This window comes from Genypterus blacodes, unplaced genomic scaffold (assembly GCF_046128005.1).
Source record: "Genypterus blacodes isolate CSIRO-AG114 ecotype Tasmania unplaced genomic scaffold, CSIRO-AGI_Gbla_v1 ptg000067l_1, whole genome shotgun sequence".
Taxonomy (NCBI): domain Eukaryota; kingdom Metazoa; phylum Chordata; class Actinopteri; order Ophidiiformes; family Ophidiidae; genus Genypterus; species Genypterus blacodes.
Window position 1 is genome coordinate 15,710,115 of NW_027466879.1, and position 26,224 is coordinate 15,736,338.

A 26,224-nucleotide genomic window follows, 5' to 3' on the forward strand; every position below is an offset into this window, starting at 1 on the left:
CTCGTAAAAAAAGTATACAATTGTCCATTCATTTTATACTATTATCCTCTACTGTGTATCTTTAACTTGTCTTCTATTCAAACGTTGAATTGAATGATAATGAATTGACTGACTTAATTCTAGCAGCACAGCGAATAAGAAATTAAGCTGTGTAATCTGTAATTTAGCTCAACTGTACACACGGTGACACTTTTTATGTATTGTGATTCATTCTAGACCGCACACAATTTGACAGCAGTTTGTTTTTCATCATATATCCCACTAGGCAATGGTTGATTCAAGTTTAACCTTTAATTTATTATGAACATTTACAGAATGTTTTAGTTTTGTGAAAAAAATAATTTGATTGGATGGTTTGCTACAGTGACACCATCAGGACAGTTTTATTCTATACACATAGACTACTTGCAAAGGATCTGTATTTGTGTTCTGAATCTGACAGAAAGAAAGAGATCAGCCATGTACACAAGATAGTAAGCTGTCAGCCATATGCTCGGAGATGAAACTCTTAATGAAATTTTAGCTTCAGCGATGGCACTTATATACGTTTTGTCTTTGAGAAAAAAATACTTCACAGGTCCCTACTGGCCTTTCAGTAGGCCCTGGCCTGGTTCCCAGAATGCCATGTTTTGTTACTACCTGACACTCCCTTTCCGCTCAGCTATGAGCTAGGAGATTTTAGTCTTTTCATCTCCTTTCACTTATTAAAACCCTGACCAGGAGGAAGATTAAGGGGGCGATTAAGTGTGTGACCCATCATCACTTCCAATTCAGGCACTCTGATCATTGAGGGACACATTCAAAGATGAAGTACCAGACATAGACCCATCACTTACAACATTACACAGCAACTTCTACGACAGCAATGATCATTAATGTTCATGACGCCTCAGAGCAGACATGTTTATACCAGTTTTCCATGTGTCTGCGGCATGATACCAACAAAACAAAGCTTCCCTTCAGCAGGTGTAACTAGACAGTTGTGTAACTGCGAAAGCAGTCTGACAAAGTTGCACCATGCTCAGAAAATGACTGCAGTGGTGACTTAACCCCTCACAGGAGAAAAATTGTTATTGAAATTGTACTCTTCAGAGTTTTTCTTCTGTAAGTTGTTTGGGAAATAATGGGACACAAGAATCTGAATCTAAAAAATAGGTGATTGCTGAAACAGTCTTGGCTTGATGTGTACAATTGTACAGACTTCTGTACAATCTACAATTTTTTTCTAGCATTGCTTTGGATCAAAGTAAATAATCGTCATTTTTCTGAAATTATAATTCCCCTTTTCATTTTAGGAAACACCAAAAATGTCAAACTCCCATTGCTTTTACTTCCCAGTTTCAGTCAATAAGAACAGTACAGTTACTACAGTGTCATTATTCTAACAATTACATTGCTTTTCTCTTGCCTCTCACTGGTTTGCACTTCTGAATGGTCTCTTTCCACTAAATGTCCTGTTCTAGCATGTGAGACATCACATTCATCATATCCTTGGTGGTGTAAGCAGATTGACAGCTCTTGTTGGCTTTAAAAAAAAGACGACAATTGCATGCAACTGGATGAGTAGCCAGAGTCACTTTTTTTTTCTGAGCTCATCATTCAAGACACGTAGTTTAAGTCACACCCTTTGTTTAAGTGTAATTTTCCACATTAAGAGACAAAATAGTTCTGACTCACAGAAGGCTGATGAGTGCTGTCACAATAGTTCAGCAATCTGTAGTTTAACTTATTATAGGCTTCAGTGAACACAGCATCTCATCATATTTAATTACAGCAGGTGATTTTTGTTGTACAGCTGGATAAATGAAATGCAAATCAAACATTCTTATGTAATGAAGTACTGCGTTACATGCCCAAAATATGGCAGCCATGGTGATTTGGTGGTTGTTTTTTTTCATGTTATTGCATCAGGGTGTGACGCCTTAAAAGCCTTATGAGACAGCAACGTAACTATGAATAACAAAGTAATGGTAGTCAAATCACAAAATGGCAGTGATCACATGTTGTAAAGTTTTTGTTAGATGGTCAGTAATTATGTGATGCACACCTACTAGGAAACATGTCCAAATATGTAAACATAAGCATGAAAAGAATCATAGTATAGGTAAACTGGTGCCTCCCTGCATGTCTGGCAGGTCTCCATCTATAATTGCAGAAAATATCAGAGGAACTGATTTAAGACCAAAGTGGGGTGGATAAACAGACTAATGGGTTCTGAGTTAGTTTATGGCTCAACCGTGTCAAATTTGTAACATTTATAGAAGGGGACTCTCATCTCAATGTCATCTCCTGTATGACTGAGAGGCAAGATTGGCTGGTACAGCAGACTGAAAAAGGCGCCCATCAAGTCCTCCTCTGAATAATACACTGTGAAACAAATACAAACAATTGCTGAGTGAAACTAAAATCTTAAATTCATTGCGACACCTTATAGATACAGATACGGCTGACACTGCCATCTACTGGTGATGACATCGTTGATGAAACTACTCTCAATAGACAGATGGAGCATGCATTTAAAATATCACAGATGTAGCTGACAGTGAACAGTTTTGATTAAACATTGCGGATTTAGGTTTTATAAGACTGTAACAAACATTAAGACATAATTCCGCTTTTTACTGCTCACCAAAGGGAAAGGGAAACATGCAGCTTTTTTATTTTGCAATCTCCAGATCAGGAGGAAGTTGAAAGCATGACTCTTGTCTATGGTGGAATACCAGCACAGTTAATTTGTTGCATTAAAAAAGAAAGATTAATTTTGAACTTATGACAACATGACTTCAATGTGGTTATAGTGAACTTTATATACGTTATATGAATAAAATATCTTACAATCATAAGAGACAGTACAGCTCCCTAAAGCAGAACAAGACCCCATCATGACAACCAAATGGAGAAACATTGTGGTGGGAACATATAGCCACAAGATAACTAACTATAAACCCATTGTTCTCTCACTAATCATTTTCTCAGACCTAACTGAATGAATTACATCTCCTTAAAAACTCATCAGTATTACAAGCCATTGATCTGATTTATCTAAGTGTACTGTTCACAACAAGCTTTGTTTAATTCCTGTAACTTTCATATTTATTATTCAATTTGGTAAATTTTAATACACAATGATTGTTTTATATTATATATATCTGTTACTGTTAATGCACATATAGTGTATATACATACATAGACAGAATATAAATACACAGTAACAGTATGTTGTATCTAATAAAGCTCAACCCTGTGTCCTTTGTAAATTCCTCCATTAAAAATACATACAGTATACACAAGAATATCTACAAGTACACATAGAAACATGAAACATACATACCACATCATTCATTTTTACTGTCAAGATGGATTATTTTCACACATGTTAACTAATATGTCCATTTGGTCTTTTGATTCAGGCAGACACTGAGAGCTGTTGGTCTGATTGCTCTGTCTTTTGGACACAAAGGACAATTCTCTATTGCCCTCACCTGGGGAGGTACTGGAGATGTGTTTGAAAAGCTTCTGGATTCCAGTGTCACTCAAGGAGCTCCTGAATGAGCGTGCTGCAAACATGTAGAGAATGGGGTTGACAGTGCTGCTGATGAAGACCATGGCCCCGGCGATGAAGGTCATGGTGCTCCTGGCACCCTCTAGATTTTCTGCTGCATCAGGATAAGGAGCTTTAATGGCCAGATAGATGAGTGAAAGGACATTTCCCACATGATGAGGTGTCCAACAAACGGCAAACACAACCACGACACTGGCAATCAGGATGGTAGATTTACGCTTGGACTTGAAGTTCATCTGGGTAATACGGCTGCACAGACAGCCATAGCAGACCACCAGGATGAAGAGGGGCACTACATATCCTACCAGTGTCTCTATCAGGACACAGACCATCTCCTGGATGTCTGAGGTGTACTGCCGGTATAGACAATGCTGCCCCTCGGAGTCTTTGTCTATGATCTGGGTTACGATGACTGGAACGCTGAACAAGAACGCTGCAGCCCACAGGACCAGCAGTACTTTATTCAATGCTTTCTTCCTCCTCCAGACAGCTGAGGTAAAGGGATATCGGACAGCCACAAAGCGTTCCACACTCATGAGAGTGATGAGAAAGACACTGCTGTACATACAGGCATTGATTAAGAACACTATGGCTTTGCAGAAGGGTTCTCCAAATACCCAGGATTGGGCTAGAGAATAGATCCATAATGGCATTGTGATGAGGACGAGCAGGTCAGCAGCAGCCAGGTGTAGAATGACCACCACAGTGTGGGAGCGTTGTTTGATGTGTCTCAGGATGGTCCAGATCACCAACAGGTTGCCTGGAGCCCCAATAAGGAAAGACAGACCCAGTATTACACATGTCACCGCTGTTCCGCCGACAAACTCCTCAGGGGCCATGTCTTCTTGCAGATCGGTCGTGCTGTTCATGATCCAAGTGTTCATGCTGACGATGGTGTCTGTGTGAAGAAAAAGATAAAGTGCTGTACCAGCAAGTCTTCACTTCCCTTTTAGCATAGATTGAACAGGAAAGGGGTTTCTCGCAGAGCTTTTGAAAGACAAAGAGGTGATTCATCCATGTGTCATCAGTCTTTTCCCCATTTGAGATCTTGCTTGATTTCTGTTTTGAGGAAAACACCTTTGTTCTATAGTATATTGTAAGTGATGTAGACAAGGAGATTTAATAAGAGGAAGTTCAATAGGAGAGAAATCTGTGGACACAGCTACACTAACACAGAGGTTTCATATGTATATTCTTTGAATGTTGCACAACAGTATCGTGGCAAAAACACATTATTAGCCCACAGTTGTTGCTATGTTGGCATATTATATATATAAGAGGGAAAAACACTGAGTTACATGTGAGTGTTTGACTCAAAGTGGATGCAAGCCTATTTGGCCCTATTTCGCTGAGGGAATGAAATCTATAAATACAGTTTAAAATGGACAACTGCTTCATTTATTACATAAATAAATAATTTCTCCCCAATATGTATTGTAATGTAATATGATTTATGGGATTGAGTGTTTCCTGGAACAGCCTGCTCAGTTGAGACTCTGAGACTCCCTTGGAAATACCTTGCAAAGAGAGCATAACACAGGATTCACTGAGCTGATAATGAATCCATAAGCCCAAGAGCTGGACACATTCTTGATCTGTGTCTGCTTCAATGTCAGCATGCAAACCAGATTACTAATGTTGTTAAAATGCAAAGGCAATCAACACTATGTGATTGCGATCACCAACATTTAAATGATACTACAGCAGACACACAAGTGTGAATTAGTGGGTTGCATTGACAATTAATGATTTATCTTGAATGGTGGTCCTCCATAGTTCCTTCATCTAAATCATTGGACAAATCACTTTTTTGTACGGTGGTTGGTTGTGTAACAGTGCCACCTTCTGCTTCATTGTGTGTATCAGAAGCGCCTGGAAGGAGACTTGAACAGTTATGGTCACAATTATGGAATATTTCACATTTTAACAGTTTGGCAGCCAGTGTTATTTTTATTTGCCAATGTGTACCTTTAGATCTATCTATCTATCTATCTATCTATCTATCTATCTATCTATAATAACCTGCTGCCTGGTTTTGCAGGAAGTAATTAATTATGATTTAGAAGTATGACAAAATGACACAAAACTATATTTACTATCTTTACTGCTGTACTTTATTCAATATGTGTACATAGAAGATTCAAACACGACACAGAATGAAAACATATATAGAATCCCTGTGAGTGACGTTACAGACATTTGCGATGACGTCGTTGCAATGCGCTAGCTAGTCTGTTCTCAACGTAGCTCTCGCCAAACCAAACATGACGCTATTGAGTTGACAACAAGGATATTCTCATTGCAACGCCTTTAAATCCAAACGCCGACTAAGCGGGGGACGCTGGACATCAGATCGAAGTATTTCCACCAAACTGTACGTGCTGCCTTCATACGAGTTTAAAGCCCGGAGTGAAGCTCACACTGTGTACATACGTGGCTAAGATGGGCTAACTAGTAAGCTAACGTTAGCTAAAGTTAGCCAGGTAACAAGGCTAAGATGTCAGCGAACTCCCACTATTCGACTTAGGTTTGAGTCACTTTGGTCGTTGGCTTACGGTTCGACTTTCTTTGTGTGGGCTTAAGTGTACACTTTGCACAAATAGGACCAATATGTGAGCGTTTTGCGTCTTCATTTAACGTATAAAGCTTAGTTCGCGTCACTTGGTATCTGGAGTTAGCTAACGTAACAAGGCTAACCTGTCCCTCACTACATACGTGCCCAAACACGTCGTAGTTGTGTAAAAGGATTAACCATGTACCAAATTATACAACGATCGGTTCGGTATTTTATCAACGTCACTGTATAGGGGATTGTCATATTGATGTGGCGTTCAATTGAGGTAAAGTGAAGGGAAGTAAACTTCACGTATTGTGCCTTCCTCACAGGTTATTTGGGCTCGGGTCTGTTACTCGCAGTAGGGAAGTGGAACCTGAGCATAGCGATGCCTCTGATGTTCCTGGAGAGGTTTCCATGGCCCAGCCTGCAGACCTACACGGCGCTGAGCGTGGCTCTCCTCGCCGGGAGCATCTTCAGCGCCTACACCACTGTGACGGATCCAGGCTACGGGGCCTTGGAATCGGAGGAAACGCCATCTCCCTCCGATGTGGACGTTACACACCTAAACAATGACATCACTGACCCAGAACTGGCAACCACTGTGCTGTGGTACCTTGTCTCTGATAGTCTCTTTGTTTGGGTGAGTATCATTTAGAAAGGATTACTTTATCGTATGGTATTGCTTGATAACTGTCAGCATGTTATGAAGACTGACAGTGTCTTTATTGATTGTGCCTCCCTAGGTATTGGTCAACACGTTCTGTTGCTCCTTGATGTTAATCGCAAAGATGATTCAGTATGTAGTGTTTGGCCCCCTTAGAGTTAGTGAGAAGCAGGTGAGTTCTGTCTGTCTCATTTTCTGAAAAATGCAAACAATATTGCACTTTATTACATTTTTATGGGTTGACATGCTGTTTGCTCTATTTTCATACCTCAGCACCTGAAAGACAAGTTCTGGAACTTCATCTTCTACAAGTTCATCTTTATCTTTGGCGTACTGAACGTTCAGACAGTGGCAGAGGTGGTCATGTGGTGCCTGTGGTTCTCTGCCCTCGTCTTTCTCCACCTCATGGTACAACTCTGCAAAGACCGCTTTGAATATGTAAGTAAGGCATTTGTGCTCCTGCTTCATTGGGCATGGGTCTTTCATAGAGGTTAATAGAGCTTTTTTCAAACATGATACAATGTACAACTGTGTGTCATGAACTGTTGGGGTGGGCCACAATCAATGTGTCTTTTTGTTTCTGAGTTGAGTTTGTCCTTCTCGGATGAGCATCTTTTAATTAGATTAGTTAAGTGCGAAGGACAGTGTGAGCGCTTATGTATTTGCCAGGGTACAATTGACGAATACTGAAACTTCAGTTGCACAACCATATTGCCTTTACAAGTATTGTATTTCCATGCTTAACTGGTTCTAAGAAGAGATAAGCCAATGCAAATGACTAGTTTAGCCTAACATTGATAAACCTCCTTAGCCATAATTATGGTGGTTTATCTGGTTGTTCTATTACTCATAGAGACAGAGGCTAATTGCAGTCACAAGGACACACACTTTAAGGCAAATGTATAAATGGAGCCTTGCTAAGAGTGTACTGACTGTCCTCTAAAAGACTGTGTGTGACCATACAGTGTATCCTTTTCAACTCTGGATCTATTCATAGAGCCGTGTAAAGGCATGTTTGGCTGCTGATCCAGTTTCCCTCCATTGGGCGACACGACCAAGTATCAAATTTTGTTCTGCATGTTTTGAAAAACAAATATCAGATTTAATCACTTGCTTATAAGTAAGCTGTTCTCCAGATTTCGGGGGAAACCTGCATGCATATGCTGTATATTTTTTGAGATATATTGCTACTTAAATGTAAATTTTCTGTATGGAAAATTCAACAATTCTCATAGTTAATGCGTTCTAGATAGAGAGGTACTCCCCCTTCGGGAAATTCATTCAATTCTGAATCATTCAGTCGTCCACTATAAAGGCCCACTATAAATTCTTAAGTTGTTACAGCTAGTCATGCTAAGTCAAGTTTATTTGTCTAGCAATGTAAATGTATTGTCAATGTAAATGAACTTGTCCTGTTTCCCCCCCCACACAGCTTTCTTTCTCCCCCTCCACTCCCATGAACAGCCATGTGCGAGTGTTGTGTCTGCTTGTTTCCCTGCTGCTGGACTGCTGTGGCCTGGCTGTGGTCTGTGGTTTGCTGGGAGCTTCCCATGGCTTACACACACTCTCTTTCATGGCAGCAGAGGTAAGAACCTGGACCCACAACTTGTTGAGATTGAGACCCCTCTGTATGTACTTATAAATTGTCTTGTAAACAATCTGACGACACTCAAACTCACGCAAACTCTACATTATGCTCATCACTGTATGTTTAACAAAGCAGGTGGCATGAAATCTAATCAGTAGGTTAAATCAGTTGGTATAGAGTAGATGCGTTTGGTAAGGCTGATCATCATCTTTGTAGCAGACAATCTCTTTCATTTGAACCAGATGTTGCATTTTTAAGTCACAGCAACTCTCATGCCATATTTAGTATTGTTGTTTTTGAAAAGTAGACCACAAAGAGTACATCATTTATTTACCTATGCACCCTTTTCTACAGTGTTTACTTGTGACTGTACGTACTGGACATGTCATTATGCGGTAAGTCCCTTTGATGCCTTCATACACACTCACACACACCTATTATATCTCCTCGCACTGTCACAGCAGTGGATTTAAAGTCTTACAGGACTAATATGAGCACCATTGTTTGTGGTCCAGATGAAAGGGTTCTCTGACAGGATTATGTGAAAGTTTTGTCCTCAAACTATAACTGGCTTGTGGGAACTCATTGTGATATGTGTCTTTCCTGTACATAGGTAAATCCTTCAGCAGTTTTGGCCTATTTCCATAATTGTTATCAGTCATCATTCAGTCCAAATATTGTGTGCTCCTTCAGATACTCCATCCATCTGTGGGATCTGAACCACCCAGGGACGTGGGAGAGTAAGGGAACATACGTATACTACACCGACTTCATCATGGAGCTGTCTATGCTGTTTCTGGACCTCATGCACCATATCCACATGCTGGTGAGACAGAGTGGCCTCTCCAGCATAACTAAGCTTATGCCAATGTCCTGGTATACAGTATTAACTCCAACTTAAAATGATAGCAGCATATTTTAATGAGCAAATCCAACTTTACTAAATGAATCTGCAGCAACTATTGTTTTTGAAATTACTGCACTGTGATGACTGAAACTGTACAATTTGCTAACTAAATGTAAACATAATTTTTTTTATTCATAGGTTACAGAGAGCAGCATTGCTTTATCTAACTTGGCCATGAGAAATGTGTATTTTTCAATAAGTTTGACATAAGCTTGTTCTCATCCAGTTTCTCCTCCCTTCTCATCTTGCTCTATCTACTTTTGTCCACCTTTCATTTTATCAGCTTTTCGGTAACATCTGGCTGTCCATGGCGAGCCTCGTTATCTTCATGCAACTGCGTTATCTCTTCTTTGAAGTCCAGCGCCGCATTCGCCGCCATAAGAACTACCTTCGTGTCATCAACAACATGGAGGCCAGGTGATTTGACTTGATTGTTTTGTTTTCCTCTCAGGGTTTCTCCGAGGCTTTACTCGTCTATATAATTTGGCTTCTTTCTAATGACAGTACTGTGAACTGTATGTATTGTATTTTTGTTTAGATTTGCCGTTGCTACTGCAGAAGAGCTTGCAGCGAATGATGATGACTGTGCCATCTGTTGGGATGCCATGTTGACGGCTCGAAAACTTCCCTGTGGCCATCTCTTTCACAAGTAAACAATGGTTTTCCCATCATCAAGGGTTGCAGCTACGCATGATACATAAAGGAGTTGTATTTGTGAATGTCAAATGCAATTTAGTTCACCTTTGGTATAGTTATGTTGGCATCCTTTTGCCATCTTAATTACACCATGTCTTTTAACTTAAAGGATGCGGGAATAGTAGGCATGCACACCTTATGTGCAGTAGCCCAAAATTCAGCTTATTGGTATAGTTTTCTGGCAAATCAGATAGGGTCATTGTATGTGGTAAAGACAAATATTAGAAGGCATATTTTTCACATTTTAATAATCATATTATTAAGAGGCCCTTTACAGATCCTGATCAGTTGAGTAAAGTGTAGCCACAGTAAATATGTGCCATCTTTAATACAAAGTAAAGGCATATTGTCATACTATATTGTCATAATGTTTTTGACTTAGTGTGTTTGTTGGCCTGTGTTATTGTGCTTTTCCAGCTCCTGTTTGCGCTCCTGGCTGGAGCAGGACACCTCCTGTCCCACATGTCGGACATCCCTGAACATTAATGGTGACGGGGGCCAGCCGAGAAGCCCGCAGCAAGCTGGGGGCATTGAAGGCAACATAGGCCCTGCAGGAGCTGCTCCAGATGCCCGACAACATATCAATCAGCACAACCATTTCTTCCACTTTGATGGCAAGTCTTACAAGTCATACACAAATCTGAACATGAATACCTTTTGTGAAATTCTTGTAATTCATGTAAATCATAATTTAAGATAGAAATGCACTCAAAGACATGCTCCAACTGCTCGGCTGCCTCACCTGCCACCACCTGTTTGTGAAACAAGCCTGAACAGTTTTGAGTAGTCTCTGGGCATAGTTAAAAGGTCATGACTTAGTTTGTAGAATAATGATGCTAAAAGTACAATACGGTTCAGGCCTTGTTGCTTTGCCCCTAATAAAGCACCATCAGAAAGAGTAGACGTATAGAAAATGTGTTCGCGGATTTTGAAGGTTCTTCCTAGCCACAGACCTGTTTGAGATACAGAGCTTTACATTTTGCCACTCCACCTTGCCTAACTCCAACACCCTGACTTTAACACATTATATGTAGTATATTCTATGAATTTAAATTCGCGCACACACACACACACACACACACACACACACACACACACACACACACACACACCTTTTGGTAGATTTGTCCCTATACAGATATACTTTGTGTGAGATTATGAAATCTATGCATTCTCTTAACAGGATCGCGCATTGCCAGCTGGTTGCCAAGTTTCTCAGTGGAAGTAATGCACACGACCAATATCCTGGGCATTGCTCAGGCCAACAATTCTCAGCTTACAGCCATGGTAAGTTTATGTACACTGCCTGGTGTCTTGATGATGTTAGGGGTAGTGACAGAAATGACATAGATGTTTTTTGATGGCAGGTATTGGATCATGTTCCCCTCTATTATTACCAGTTACATGCACAGTCCCAACTAGAATATCAATGCGAGTGACCCAATGCCCAATATATCAGGACAGAGCTCTGATGTCAAATATATCCAGTCCTGTTTCGTGGATTATGCATTATTTTAATTTGCTTTCTCTCTGTTCAAACAGAGCATTGTTAAAGACTCAATGAATGTAGTTGTGCTGCAGTGCACATGGGTACCAATACGCACCTTGCAATAGCTGATATGCTTTACTAGAGCTTTTGCATTTCCTTTTAAAAAAAATGACTTTGAGCCTCCACACACATTATGATGTTCTCTCCACCTCATCCTGCTTCGTATCCTGTCACTAGGCGCATCAGATCCAGGAGATGTTTCCTCAGGTGCCCTCTTACTTGGTGATGCAGGATCTGCAGTTGACCCGCTCTGTTGAGGTCACCACTGACAACATCCTTGAGGGACGCATCCAGGTGCCTTTTCCTACACAGGTAAGTCATCTGGGTGTGTAAGGATAATGGTTAGCATTGGTCATGTTTTCTTCCATTGTTGGCTATGAGAACCTGCTGTGTGAACCAGAGAAGGCCTCTGACTGTGAGGTTAGACTTTTGAAGGCTAACAATTCTTCATTCTCCACTAAATGTTTGTTTTATTGTCGTTTTAAAACCATAATGCCCATTAGTCATGATTTTCTTATTTTCTCCAGATATGTGGTGTTTTTGAACAGCATGCTCTCTTGTGTCCTGCACTATATCCCTGTAGTTTCTTTCAAAAGTTAGTAACAACCTTTCACTTTGTTATTATGTCCACTCAGCAGGCCATAGAGCAGTCCCCTATACAGATGAACCGTGGCCCAGATGATCAAGCAGGGCCTAGTGGAGCAGCTGAGCAAAACATCAGTGACCCAGACAACATGGAGGTCAGAGGCAGTCGCTTCTCCAAGTCGGCCGAGGAGAGACAGAAGATGCTAAAGCTGAGAAAAGAGGATTTGCTTCAACACGCACGGAGGTTGGTCCATTGCACGTTGGGGGGTCTCTAACCTTATAGGGAAGGATGTTGCAGGCTTGAGAAACATATCACGTTTTAAAGGCCTTCCTCATTTGGAGTAGCTGACAGGTTTGGTCATTTGGTTTGAAGATGTATTCTTGTCTAGTAGAGAATCCTGATAGACATGTTTCCCCCTTATTATGTCTTACATGTTCTTCATTACTCCTCTGTAGGAGATATCTGAATAAGAGTCCTGGGGACCAGGATGAGGATTTGCCTGGACTGGAGGAGGACTTAGTCCCAGAGATGGATAGACGTAGAACAATGGCAGCAGCTGCAGAAAGACGTATCCAAAACCTCCAAGACCCTGCGCCCTGATCAACACATTGGCTTTAACAGCTCCTCACAGGAGTTTCTACCACAGTATCACCTTTAGAGGCATCGGCCGAGCTATCTCAACCTCGTTGTACAGTCAATGGTAATCGCCACGCAAAATTATAATTCAAAACAAAAGCATTGCAACATGGCCGTTGGCTGCAAATGGAGTTTGGCTGTTTTGGTCTGCAAATTAAGATGGGACTTGAATTGATGTGAATTGGTCAATGGCCTCTGCATCACTGAGACCAGCCGGGGTTTTTGAGCATTATTCAATTAGTCGGACCGCGAGGTTGCATTGTCCTTTTATTTACCAGTCACACATTGTAAACACCAGCTTCAGCAGAGAGTCGGCGTCTGCCTTGTTTGAGAGCGGCTGTTAGAAATGAGCATGCTTTGCATTGAGAAGATCCATGTCACAGAGGGCTCTGAAGGTGCAACTGCTAGTTTAAGCTACTTTTTGGGTTCTTTTTTGTAAATCAGACTTCAACTTTTTGTTTCATGTGAGAAGGGTTTCTATTCTGGATGGAGAAACGTGTGATGTTTTTGTGTTCTTTTCTGAGTTACAACTGTGAATTAAGAGTAGGCTAAATAATAACAAATGTGTAATGTTTTATTTCATGCTTTGAAGTAAGAGAATGTCACTTTAGTATTTTCTTTTCAGTCTTTCTGTCAAATATGAATGTACCTATCAAAATGCTGCAAACAGTATTTTTGACCCACTTGGGTTGCTCTGTATTTAGTATTGGATTACTCCCATCACACACAGTTTTAATGATGTTATGTAGGGGGAACACCTGGAATCTTAGTCTCTATTTTTAATCACCGGTGGCAGCAAAGTGACTTTCATCTCCACACATTATATCGGAAACTTGATGAATCTTAAGTTCTCTTTGAATGAAACGGTAGAGTTTTCTACTTGGCATAGTAATCCACTGATGATCCACTTTTTAGGAATTTTGAGGTTTCTAGAAGAAAGCCATAGGCAACTAGACTTGCTGGTACATCTTGGACAATGTTTCCACTGCTCATCTATGAGGCTTCAGCATGTCTATTGGTAAAGCCTCTTGTTCTTCATCAGTAGAACTGATTAGTCCTCTTTGATAAGTAGCCAAATGTCTTCAGTATTTTTATTTGCCTTTGACCTGCTGCTTCTAGATATCCTCTGACCGGGAAGACTGAAAATCTTTATAGACTATAAGGAAACACCGAGACGTATATACTGTAGGTGTTTCCTCTGTGTGGCCTTTGTCCACTGATGCAGACGACAGTACTTAGTGAAAAGACAATGATAGCAGGGGTTGCGTAATCTTCAACATTTGTCCGTCTGATGTCACAGCCTATAAAACTTTCAGCAGATGTTTTTTTCCTTTCTGTCTCCCCCCAACACCAACAGTGTGTCTGGTAGCAAGGGTTACTGTTAAGTTTTATGGTATTCTGCAAGTTTCTGGAGTTCACAACTCTTCATAGTATGGCCTCCCATGCTGATATTATCTCAATAATGTACAGCATTGTACAGTATTGTAGTATGGACTTTACGAAGCTGCGTTTTGTCAGGTTACAATGGAACTGTAAGTGTTTTTAAACATATGGACGGATACAAGGTTGGACACTGTGTTGAATTTCACTTCTGTAATTACAGTGCGAGGGCAGTCTGAAATGAATTTTGCATGAACGTAGAAAAGTGCTTTTGTTTCCTTCTTCTTTATCCCAAAGAGCAGCCCACAACCTTCCACTAAAAGCTGGAGTGTTGTGGTCTTTAATGTGTGTTACTTTATCGCTCAAACTTGATTTTGGTGTTGTTGATCGAAGAAATGCAACATAAGACTTTGATTACAGGATATAATCGGACTAAAAGTTTTAAATTGTTGGAAAGTTTCGGAATGTGGGGTTTTCATTATCAGTTCATCATTCATCGTTATTGAACTACTTTTAATATACATTATGTATTTTCCTATTCACTGGTTGTTTTTCATAACCATTTCTTATTTCATCAAGATTACATTTTGGACAGAGCTTTCCTGTATTTTGTGCCTAAATCAAGAATGATTGAGTTATGGATAATTTCTGTAAATCTAGTTTTTTGTAAAAAGTGTTAATACGAAAGACTCAATAAACAGAGCTTCTATGGCTTTTTGACAAGATCTAAATCTTTTGATCTGTTTTTTTCCATCCGTGTTTCAGACAGAGAGGTCTTAACATTCAAGATAAAGCTGCTGTTAAAAAGTGAAGCCAGTGTGTGTGTGTGTGTGTGTGTGTGTGTGTGTGTGTGTGTGTGTGTGTGTGTGTGTGTGTGTGTGTGTGTGTGTGTGTGTGTGTGTGTGTGTGTGTGTGTGTGTGTGTGTGTGTGTGTGTGTGTGTGTGTGTGTGTGTGTGTGTGTGTGTGTGTGTGTGTGTGTGTGTGTGTGTGTGTGTGTGTGTGTGTGTGTGGTACCAATTTGTACAATATGACTGACAAAGGTCAAAATAAATAAGAGGACATTTCCGGTTGGATGCTAACTGCATTTCATTGGCTTGTACCTGTACTTTGCTCAATGACAATAAAGTTTAATCTAATCTAATTTTGCATAGCAGCTGAATAGGGTAGGCCTACGCTACTGTATTTTAACATCGGCCATAGTAGTGGTACTTGGAGAGCCAAATATTTTCTGAGGTGGTACCTGATGTAAAAAGTTTGAGAACCACTGGAATAGATGAACAGATGGAACACTAGAAACAATTCAATAAGACATGCGACATATGTTTACTCATATTTAGTTTTCTTATATTATTAATAAAAATCTTATATTATTAACATGGGTTCTGTGTCATAAAGAGCATTTTCAACATTATGGTCTAAAATATGCAGAATTTGTAAACATTGGATGATTGCCAAATGTTTCGATTTAAGCTCAAAACCCATGTTTTAAAGTTTCAGTATGTCTGTAATATTAGTCTTTTTCATAGAAACATTATTTAAAGAACATATCTAAAAGAAAATATTATAAGGAGAGAGAACAAAATGAACATGTACTAACTAAAAATGATTTTCAAGGCAAGTCCAAAGACTTGAGGACTTCTGCTCTGTTCAAGTAGAGTTCCATTTCTGTCCAGATCTTTATAATAAACTCATACCTTTACTTTACGATCACTTTAAAGACACGTATTGCTTCAAACATAGGCTCTGTCTCAGTCCAAAATGACAAAATTCACTCATTTCAGATTTATAATACATATACATTATATTTTATATTTTGTAAATACCTGGGGGTTAGTAGGATATATTACACTAGATTTGTGGTGGAGTTGATCCTTGGTGTGAAGTCCTTTTCATTTATTATTATTATCATTATTATGTTTTTTTTAAAAACCGACGTCACGTGGGCGCGTCCTTTACCCACATGGGCGTGTCCTTTACCCCGAGTCTCTGCCACGTCATGACGCCACAAGTTGTTCGGCAGGCGGAAGCAGGAGCTGCCACGCTGTTACGGAAAGCGATGGAGCCCAACCCAGAGTAAACTGGTACGACAGCCCGGCTTTCATTTGCGGTGCAGCCTTCCCGAGATTTTACCTCGTTTCGTGCGGCGTTCATCGGTAAGTAACACATACGCCGTCTTTAATGGAACCCTTACGTGTGGATGACGTGTTAAGTTATAGTGGTGGCGTTAGCAGCTAGCTGTGTCGGTCCGTTTCATCTGGCGACTTGACAGTAGGCGATTTAAGAGTTATCGATTTATGATTGATGTAACTCATTAACTAGCCGATCGAGCTAACGCATATTAGAGCGAGCCTAATGTCACTTTTCGCAGCACAGTACAGTACAGTGTTTTTAGACTGTCGTCTCTGTAATGTAACCATCACTAATTATTGTCTTGTGTTTACCCGTCTTGCCAACGCGAATCAGGTTCTGAATCTGAACATTTTGTCCCGTCCCTGTTACTTCACAGGGGGTCATACATTTATTAAGTCTGTAAACATTGCTTGGCTGTTTCACCTGTACGATAACATGTATTTGTGTTTCGGTGCCGTGGAAACTAGAAGTAATTCCAGTTCATCACCGGAAGTACTAAACTTCAGGACATGAATGGGAATCAACAAATCCATCAGCAGTTTAGTTTGACCTGTATGAATGAGAGTTCGTGGAACTCAGCCGGGCTCAACCGTTTCAGATCCTGGACAACATCCTGAAAGAAAGTGGGACAGTGCTGCCTTAGATTACCTCAAGGTGTTGCTTGTGTGCATGTGTGTGTCATACAACCCATACATGTGTGGGTGGATCCTGCAAGGCCAAAGCCATCTGTCAACTATTGGCACACTTTGGTTCATGTCTGTTCAATAGGGGGCGGCAATTTTAAACTTTAAACATTTACCAGGACAAAGTTCTGTCTGTGGACTTAAAACAAACATACATGACCTCTTTCATTGAGGATGGATTACAGTAAAAATCAGTAGTTGGATACCTGTTTGTGGCTTGGATGTTAAAGTGGAATCAGTAGGCGAGATGCAGATGTGGTTGAGTCCATTGCTTGCCTGTGGAACAGTCCAAGTGATGTTGCCAGGTGGGAATGAATACATGTTCCTCTTTCTGATGATTGGTGAAACGCGTCCCAAGCCTTTGAACTTCCTAGACGCTAATGGGGAAAGAAAAAGCCTCTCTGATCTCATTCATCCTCTGTGAGCGATGTCATTGTGTCCCCATGCCTGTGGTTTATTTGCCAACAACAACAAAAACTGGAACCATATGTCTATACACTGGGAACTTTGAAGCTATGTTCAGATCTGTCAGATCCTAATGCAATATACCACACTGCTGAATTTGAAACACATTTACTTTAAGTCTCAACAAGAAAGTCCAGTACTTTGCACTTTAAACGTCATCTAACTGCCTGGATGACTGAGCTAAACCTTCAGATGTGCATGGGTGTGTGTGTGTGGGGGTGTGTAACTTAAGTACTTGTGCGTGTTCCCCAGGCAGAGATTGTGGAATGCTGCTGGACGAGACGCCGCTCTTTGAGCCCTCCCTGCTCCACGAGCTGGACTGGAGCAGCAACACCGTCTCCTTCTCTCCTCTCATCTCCCCAACTAACCCCGGCCAAGGCCTGGTGCTGAGGCCGCTCTGTTCTGCAGACTATAACAGGGGTAACACACATCATGGACATTGACGACAATAGCCATCTTTGTGTTAAGACGTGCTCACAACCTTTTGTCTTCCAGGATTCTTCCAAGTTTTATCTGAACTTACTCGGGCTGGTGATGTCACGCCGGAGCAGTTCATGAGTAAGTGATGTGTTACTTTCTGCCACTAGGGGTCATAGATTGCTCTTTCTTATTTTCCCTACTTTAAAGTTGCAATGTGAAAGGGAGCATGTGTCAACAAAGTTACCAAACTTAGTGGTAGACGTCTCCATAATACAAATCCATATACGCTGAACTTTGAATCTAACGAATGATGAAGATAAATCATTCTGTCTGTTGGCTCCCAGAGAAGTTTGAGCACATGAAGGAGACGGGAGACTACTACGTCGTGGTGGTGGAAGACACAACGGTGGGGCAGATCGTTGCCACAGCTACGCTGATCACAGAACACAAATTCATCCACTCCTGTGCAAAGGTACGTTACGCCCCAGTGTTGATCATGTGATTTATAAAATGACCACTAATGACATTCATACTCCAAGTCCAAGTCTGTCACACTCACCTGATTTACTCTTAGTACTTGTATCTCGAAAATTAAGAGATATTTGGTATCTTGAAACTTTAGAATTCACTGGAAATATAAAGCTGGACCAACTGGTGGGGTTTCATGTAACATTCTATGGATAGTATCCGATAGCAAACCTATCGGGTGGTCTTGTTTGCAGAGAGGCCGGGTGGAGGAGGTCGTGGTCAGCGACGTCTGCAGAGGGAAGCAGCTGGGGAAACTGTGAGTAGACCTGAAACAGTCCTCTGAGCTGAAGATCGCCTCAACGGAGCAAATCTCTTCATTTTTTCTCTCTTTTGCCCCGTATAGGTTAGTTTCAACCCTCACGCTCCTCAGCAAGAAATTGAATTGCTATAAAATCACACTGGAATGTGGACCCAACAACGTGGCGTTCTACGAAAAGTTTGGTTACGCCGCGTCAAACGAGGCCTACATGCAGTGTCGATTCTTTGACTGACGACTGCGCTGCCCTGAGGTTGACTGTGTGTTTTGGATTACAATTGGCAAATCGGGCCAAGCGGTTCCTGAACCCCCTCAGCCCATTGTCAACAAATACTGTATGTTGTAACGACCATGCTCCGCCCCTTTGGTAACCAAGGCTACCTCAACAAGGGGGGGAGCTCTGACATCATCTTTACCCCACCCTCTGAAGGAATGAATGTCTGTCTGTCTTACTTTGTTACACCGTTAATCAGTGCTGATAGAAGATCTGTTAGACAAATCAAGTTACCATACAATTGCAATAATTAGTTTCTGCAGGGTATCAAATCGGGTTAAGGTTTTGTAGATCAGAGTAATTTTATACTGATCTATTCTTTTCAACTGATTCCTCCATTAACACATAGATCACATATTTACTGTATTGACATTTACTCTGGCAACCATCATAGGCAAGTCACCAAAGAAAAGTTTTTTTGCTGTTTTTGGGGATTATTTATTCGGAAAATGAAAGAGAATTTGGTTGCATTTTTCTGATCGTTCTTGATACAAAGTGCTCTATAATACATCCGAAGACACTTCTCTCCTCTGACAGGGGTGTTGCTGGTTGCCTATGACCAACGGTCCAATACAAAACATGGAAGTGCGGCTTTGCGACAAGACTGTTAATGTTTCAAGTCTTGTACAAAAAAAAAGCATAATGGCAAAGGGAGACTTTTATATTTAGCAATTATGGACAGTTAAACAGGGGACATTTTGTGCAATGGCGAACTGATCAGTCATCTCTGTAAATTATCCATGTTTTTGTAGTTTTTTAATGCTGGTATTTAGAATTGGGGAACATATTTAACATAATTTATTTCTATATATGTAATCATTCAATAAAATCTATGATCTGCAGTGTTTGCTTGGCTGTATTTCTTTTCTAAAAAATTACAAACGTGGTGCTGGGGCGAGATCATGTCTATGACTCACCGTTATGCCAGGAAATTGTTTTTTAAATCTTCAAATCGAACATTTTGTAAAATTAATCTGAACTGATGAAGGCCAAGAGGCTGAGGCAGATGTGAATGTGCACAGCAAGGATTCTTGTGACATCTGTTGAACTACAGAAGGACAAATATTCTTAAAGTCACTGGAGACTCAATGTGTTACTGCCTCTCTTTATTTTCAACATGTGACATTTGAGTAAACTCAGGTTATGAAGCAGCAGATTCCATGAATAAACACAGCTGAACAGGACTCAGTCAGACTTCGTTTATTAAGCAGTGAGTCGTTATTTTCCATTCCTTACTATCCCACGTTAAGCCTGATATTAGTCCATTACTCCTACTTTTCCCAAACAAAGGCATGAGTTATTCCTCCTCATCTCTTCCACTGGGCAGCCGTCCTCGCTGCTTTCCCTTTTGCCGACTGCCCCCTTCTGGTCAACTACACAAATTCAAGTATCGAAAGTGCATTATTGCAATACTGTCCCGCTGCAAATGCAAAATGCTTTAAATACTATAAAACTGCAAAAAATCTCCCATCAGTGCATACAGCTCAAGAAAAAAAAAAAAAAAAAAGTTATCAAATTTGCCCAATCCCATCAGCTCTCCATGTCTCAGACACAAGAGGCGCCCCGACCTCCCCGCCCACCCACATCCCTTCCCCCTACAAAAAAGTTCAAATATTTACATTTTTAATCCCATTAAAAATGTAAAAAAAAATGAGTGCACTGCGCCACATGGCTAAATATCAGCAAAGCTCATCCATTCTGTGCTGCTGTGACCTGCATTGCTCCAAAGTCCTCATCCTCCTCTAGGCTGCGTTTACGGCTTCCTGGTAAAAAAAAAGCAAAACAAATTAAGATGAGTATTCGACAACTAAATGGATGGTAAAATTTGCATATCTTTTGTGTGGCTACCAATTTATCAAGGTTTCTAAAACGGAGCAATTTACAGTATTCACATTACAGGAGGCTCCATGGAGAGCAGAGCGTTTAAGCCCAAGTATGATACGATTGTTGAGTGTTGCATTGGCTTTGCTGGTTTGTGTGTTTTTACTGTGTTCATGACTGAGGTGCATATGTGTGTCTTACAACCCATACATGTGTGGGTGGATCCTGCAAGGCCAAAGCCATCTGTCAACTATCGGCAAAACTGTTTTGTGTGTTTTTACTGTATTCATGACTGAGGGATGTCACTTTTTACACCTTGCACCAGCCTGAGTCCTTTTGGATGCTGGCTACAATGTGATCAGCAAGCAGGCCATTATGCTTTCTAAGCCTGTCCATCTATACTTCTTACTTTGACGGATCTTCATTTAGTTTAAAATAATTCAATGCCGTCTCTGTAAGGTGGAGGGGGGAGTCGCAATTCCATTAGCGGAGTGGAGGGGTGTTTTTAATGTGTCCCCACTGTACGATTAAAAAGAGAGCCAATCACAATTCGACTACGAACATATGTGGTTTCCCTGTGATGTTATCCAGATAGCATACAGATGTACCCAAAAAACAATTGAAATTGACAAAACTAATGGGCATCGACCATTCTTGGTCTCATTCTGGACCATTCTTAGAACTGACACTTTGCCTTTGATTTCCGATGTAACATTATTTTAAATAGAACAAAAGAAAACGAGCTGGACAAAATTGTTGATACCCGCTAGTGGGGATAAATAATTGGATATTTAAAACAGACCGTTTCCTTTTAACTAGTATCAAGAGCGAACACTAGATTACTTTGATGCCTTGAGAGGCTGTAGTACAAAATGTTGTCATGGCTGTTTTCATCCTTTACTTGAAATATGCTACATTGAAATTCAAAAGCAAAGTGTCAGTTCTTTCAAATAATGGAATCATGAATGGCCGATGCCAATTAGCTTCGTCAGTTTCAACTTATTTTTGCAAATGTTTAGCCAAATCTATAAGTGGTCTCCTGATAATGAGAACACATGTGAGTGAAAGTCTAATCATGCTGCTCTGTGTCTAAATAAGCTTGGGGACCTGGGACAAGACTGGCTGAAGATTGTTAAGGTTCTCTGCATTCCATAACTGACAATTATCTCCTCTTATAAACAACAAGGTGACGATATGTGAGGCTGAGAGCAGGACTGGGTACAATATAAACAAACCTGGCATCCCGGCCTGTAAGAAAGATCTGCCCAACTGCATCGGTGACATCATCTTAATGGTCAACTTGGCTAGGTAGATCGCTTCATATTCCTAGGAAAGAAACAGTCATCAGAGGCCGACTTTCACCGCACACTCAGTCCAACCAAAGCCACGTGTTGATTGATCAGAATTTTGTGTTGTGGCTTACCTGTAACTGATGCACAAAGCCTGCATTGGGATTGATGCAGAACCTCCTCTCCTGGACGTGGCTGAAGGCATCCCTGCAGAGGAAACACAGACAGGGTTACAGCCTCTGACAGACTCCGGTCAACCACCGAGAAGCTCAGCGACCAATGTACAACATAAACTTTACAATTCATCTATAGAATTTGTGTCTTTCGGAGCTGGATGATGTGACATTTTATCAATCATGTTGCTGTAAGAATCATGATAATAAGGTATTACATGATACACATTGTTGTGGAATATTGGTACAATGCATCTTCAATCACAAGTGTCCTATTTTTTGTACATTCAGTTTTGTTGTATTGTTCTTTTGTAGTAAGACGCACTACTTTACCTGTATTTCATCCCAAATGTCTCCATAAGGTATGCAATCACTAAGGCAGCACTGAAATGATAAATAAGAGTTTTGTATTCCTCGCTGTAAATAGAGTTCTGTTGTATCTTAACCCAGCATTTCACTCAAACATTATAGCTATATTGTGACAACAGCTGAGAATATTATGGGTCATTACATGGAGTAGAATCATGCTATGAAACAATGTCATAAAGTAAAAAATCAAACCGTACCTTCTTGATATCCCTGCATTACCGTGAACCAGTACCTTTCCTAAGACAAACGGAAAAATGTATCAAATACTTATCTACGTGACAAGGGATTTAAAAATGGAACTAGATAGATGCCTACCTCCTGTTGCTAAGCAGTTATCAATAAATTCTTTAGTCTGTTCGGAGCGAAATAACACAAATTACAATCAGCATGGAGGGGGATGTGTCTAATGCGTCTAACATGAAAAGAAAAACGTGTTGACAAGTTAAATAGCACAATTTTACAAACTCACCGTTGGGAAAAATCTTATTATATTTTCCACTGGATTGTCAGCAATGTCTAATACAAGGTATCTGCAAAAATACAACACTTAATACACCAGCTGTCATGTAAGTATTCATTCAAAAAAGGTTTCATGCAACCATTCCTTTACACCTTAAAGGTATAAGCAGAGCACACAGATCACCACACTTACCTAAAGGAATGAGGGAAATTAGGTCTAATAAAATTGGCTTCAATGTCTTGGCGGACACACACGATGTGCGTTATGCCCTTTCTTTCAAGAATTGGCAGCTGGACGAAGAAATAAAAGGGGAGAAATCATGAGCTATTCATATACAAATAAATCTGCCACTGCCTCTGGGTGACAGTGGTTAAACTGTACAAATAAGGGCTGCAAATAATGATGTGAATTTGCATGAAAAGTGTTCTTATTATTATTTTTCACCTTGCTTTTCATAGCAGCTGAAAATGGACCTAAAAACAGTCCAGGTACAATCTCCTGCAAACATAAACACAGCAGGAACATTGATATGAACAGAGGTGGGGACTTTTAACATGACATATTCAGGTTAAATCTAATTTATGGTGTTCTGCTTCGCTCGGATTTACCATAATGTTACATATTTATCAGTATGCACAGACAGACCAGGTTAATGAATGTAAAACTGAGGACATTCTGCTTTCCAAACTCTTATAGCCCATATGACGCACCTGCATGTCTCGTCTCATTGGATAAGCCCAGTCCTGTAAAGAGTCATTTAAACAATATGATTAGAAACTATGGGGACGTGTTGAAGTCATTTCAGACAGCAAAAAGTGAGGAATTGATGCCAAATGAGCAACATGACAGTGGGTACGTGGCTACAGTGAGGCTAGGCTACAGTACACACAGGAACAGGAGTGACGCCCATGTTGACGTATAAGAAAGAATTAGATTTACATGCACCGACACACTTGTGCTGTGTTATGTTTATGTCCCGATGAGAGCGTGTTACGCTGCTAAACAATAAAGCTGACAGTTAGCGGCTAGCGTTAGCCACACAAACACTGAACGTGTCGGCTCACGGCTGCACACACACCAGAAGCTCCTCCTTGGTGGTGGGCAGAGACGGGAACTGAAGCTTGTTCGCCTCGTCCATCCTGCAGGGCTTTCGGGCACCGCCGGCCCGGCCTAACGCGCGGTAGAGATGTTAGTGACGGCAGGGTTAGCTGGAGAAACGCTGCGGTTTGTTTTGAGGATCTACATGCAAGTCCGCCATGCTGGCCCCTGATTTGTCACGTGACCGCACAACAGACGGATGAGGACAAGGAGAGAGGCGGCGAACTGAGCAACAGCGACACACGGCGGTTTATGTGTGAAGTGCACAGTATGTGGTTATTGGCTCCACATGTTACACAGTAAACCACTATATTCGCCTAAAATAAATACTCAATATATAAATATAACAGTAGAGTAGTGATGGCTTTTCTTTTTCGCCTCCCTCTGCATTATACGGTGTGATTGATCTGTGCACGGTGCTCATCTGTAAACTATTATAAGCAAGCACAAAGACTGGGTTGTATTGGTTTTTAAATAATATTTTAAGTAAATTGGATTTCAAAACAGATTTCAAATGTTTGAAATCCCTTTTCCCCTTTTTCATGCATTGTTGTGATAACTGTTCTCTTTTGATCATCTGTCAAGTTAAAATGCAATCAAAGCAAAGTTAATATATTTGATAAATATGGATGCTTTAGTTTGGTTTGGAATCATCACATCAGGCTAACACATTACATTTCTTGATGAAGAAGAGTACAATGTCATTCATGGCTCACAACCACAATGTGGTATTATTCCTCATGTTGGGCATTAAGTGTGCTCATAACCATTAAAGCATTATGATGAATTGTTATTGTTTTTGTAATTGTCTTCCTGCCATTTTAGTTAATGAGTGTTTGATATGTGACTGAAATCCAAAAACGTGTCACACAGACACCCCAAAGAGAGGGACGGGTTGTGGAACATAAGAATCAGCATGAATGACAAACACAGCTCCTCTTACATTGCTCAGGAGAACTTTTCACCACACTGCATAGGAAAACAGGCAGCTTGACCCAATGCCCATTTTCTCTTTTATGTGTTGCTCTATCTATATTAACTGGAATGTCTCATTAAAGTCCCTTTAGATTATCAATGACTATCAGCTCCATTCTATTCCTAAGCAACAACATCAACCACACAACAACAAATCCCATTGATGTCTTCGCTCACTCTCACTCAGCTTGCTTTTCCTTTATAAGCATGTGATGAATGTGATCAAGGAGAAACCCCACAGCTGTATTACGCAGCAGTCCCCATGGCTCACCACAGGCATGGATATTTTGCATGGTAAAAAAAAAAGGCATAATAGAAAGATCGAAGTGCTAAATCTCAGACAAGATATTTGTTTTGCTACACAGTCTAAAAGTGCCTTGGTGCTTCAAGAGAATGTATCAGAAGTTAAGCTTTAATTTCCTTATGAGCATGTAATTAGCAAGATTCAAGAAACCGTATCATGCAGGGATGGCTGTTATGTATTATTCATGATTTAATACACTTATCTATGTTTTTCATCTGCTCGGTTAACCATGAACTGTGAACTCTCATCCTGTCGCTTTGCTGATGAACCTATGAGTCATTTTTGTCAGATTATTGAGATAAGTACCTGCCAGTCACTATGTGTGGTTATATTCCTCCTAGGACTGGAGGTGTATGGGTTGGTGACAGGGTTCATTATATGGTCTATTCTAATTATATTTTCACAGGTCTGATTTTTTATTCCAGTAGGCACAAGGTTCTAAAACTCAATAACGTTATTGTTTGTTGAATCGTTGTATTTTTTGGACTTTATTTAATATCTCATCTTATTTGGGGGCTTCTTCTATTCTTTTACTTTAAGAATTGAAATCAAAAAATATTCCCTCAACTTAATAATTATTAAAATATTTCATTTTCAAACATTATATATTATTTATTAGTTTTGGCTGATTAAAAAATTGAATTAATCAAAAATGATCAGCTCTTTGTTTTGATCTAGCGAGTAAAGAAAAAATCTCAACATAAAATCCAAATCTCAACTAAAATACAGAATATACCAATGAGAATCATTTGTATGTATAACTTAAGTAGAGTCACATTTATATATACTATAGATATATATCTATTTCAACTTAATTATTAAATATCCTAAATAGTCCTTTTTTAAACAAATA

General features: G+C 40.2%; 4 protein-coding genes across 4 annotated transcripts; 2 read left to right on the forward strand and 2 right to left on the reverse strand.

The window, feature by feature from the left end:
* Positions 1 to 1,850: 1,850 nt before the first annotated feature.
* Positions 1,851 to 4,541, reverse strand: LOC143004412 (leukotriene B4 receptor 1). The gene has a single exon (XM_076155274.1). It carries the CDS (start codon positions 4,444 to 4,446, stop codon positions 3,352 to 3,354), a length of 1,095 nt encoding a protein of 364 aa, XP_076011389.1. The 5' UTR covers positions 4,447 to 4,541; the 3' UTR covers positions 1,851 to 3,351.
* Positions 4,542 to 5,772: 1,231 nt separating this feature from the next.
* On the forward strand, positions 5,773 to 14,850 carry LOC143004629 (E3 ubiquitin-protein ligase AMFR-like). The gene is made up of 14 exons (XM_076155680.1): positions 5,773 to 5,936; positions 6,449 to 6,759; positions 6,863 to 6,955; positions 7,057 to 7,221; positions 8,216 to 8,368; positions 8,726 to 8,766; positions 9,065 to 9,197; positions 9,562 to 9,695; positions 9,817 to 9,927; positions 10,392 to 10,588; positions 11,158 to 11,261; positions 11,701 to 11,835; positions 12,159 to 12,352; positions 12,565 to 14,850. Exons 2-14 carry the CDS (start codon positions 6,505 to 6,507, stop codon positions 12,707 to 12,709), a joined length of 1,860 nt encoding a protein of 619 aa, XP_076011795.1. The 5' UTR covers positions 5,773 to 5,936; positions 6,449 to 6,504; the 3' UTR covers positions 12,710 to 14,850.
* A 1,270-nt stretch (positions 14,851 to 16,120) lies between these two features.
* gnpnat1 (glucosamine-phosphate N-acetyltransferase 1) lies at positions 16,121 to 19,724 on the forward strand. Its single transcript, XM_076155827.1, has 6 exons — positions 16,121 to 16,279; positions 17,657 to 17,824; positions 17,900 to 17,962; positions 18,169 to 18,296; positions 18,547 to 18,608; positions 18,696 to 19,724. The coding sequence occupies exons 2-6, from the start codon at positions 17,671 to 17,673 to the stop codon at positions 18,841 to 18,843; spliced, it is 555 nt and encodes a 184-aa protein (XP_076011942.1). The 5' UTR covers positions 16,121 to 16,279; positions 17,657 to 17,670; the 3' UTR covers positions 18,844 to 19,724.
* Positions 19,725 to 20,066: 342 nt separating this feature from the next.
* styx (serine/threonine/tyrosine interacting protein) lies at positions 20,067 to 24,266 on the reverse strand. The gene is made up of 11 exons (XM_076155828.1): positions 24,073 to 24,266; positions 23,705 to 23,737; positions 23,439 to 23,492; positions 23,187 to 23,284; positions 23,004 to 23,064; positions 22,850 to 22,886; positions 22,732 to 22,771; positions 22,499 to 22,549; positions 22,127 to 22,199; positions 21,939 to 22,029; positions 20,067 to 20,645 (listed from the first exon to the last, which is right to left on the reverse strand). Exons 1-11 carry the CDS (start codon positions 24,130 to 24,132, stop codon positions 20,572 to 20,574), a joined length of 672 nt encoding a protein of 223 aa, XP_076011943.1. The 5' UTR covers positions 24,133 to 24,266; the 3' UTR covers positions 20,067 to 20,571.
* Positions 24,267 to 26,224: the final 1,958 nt, after the last annotated feature.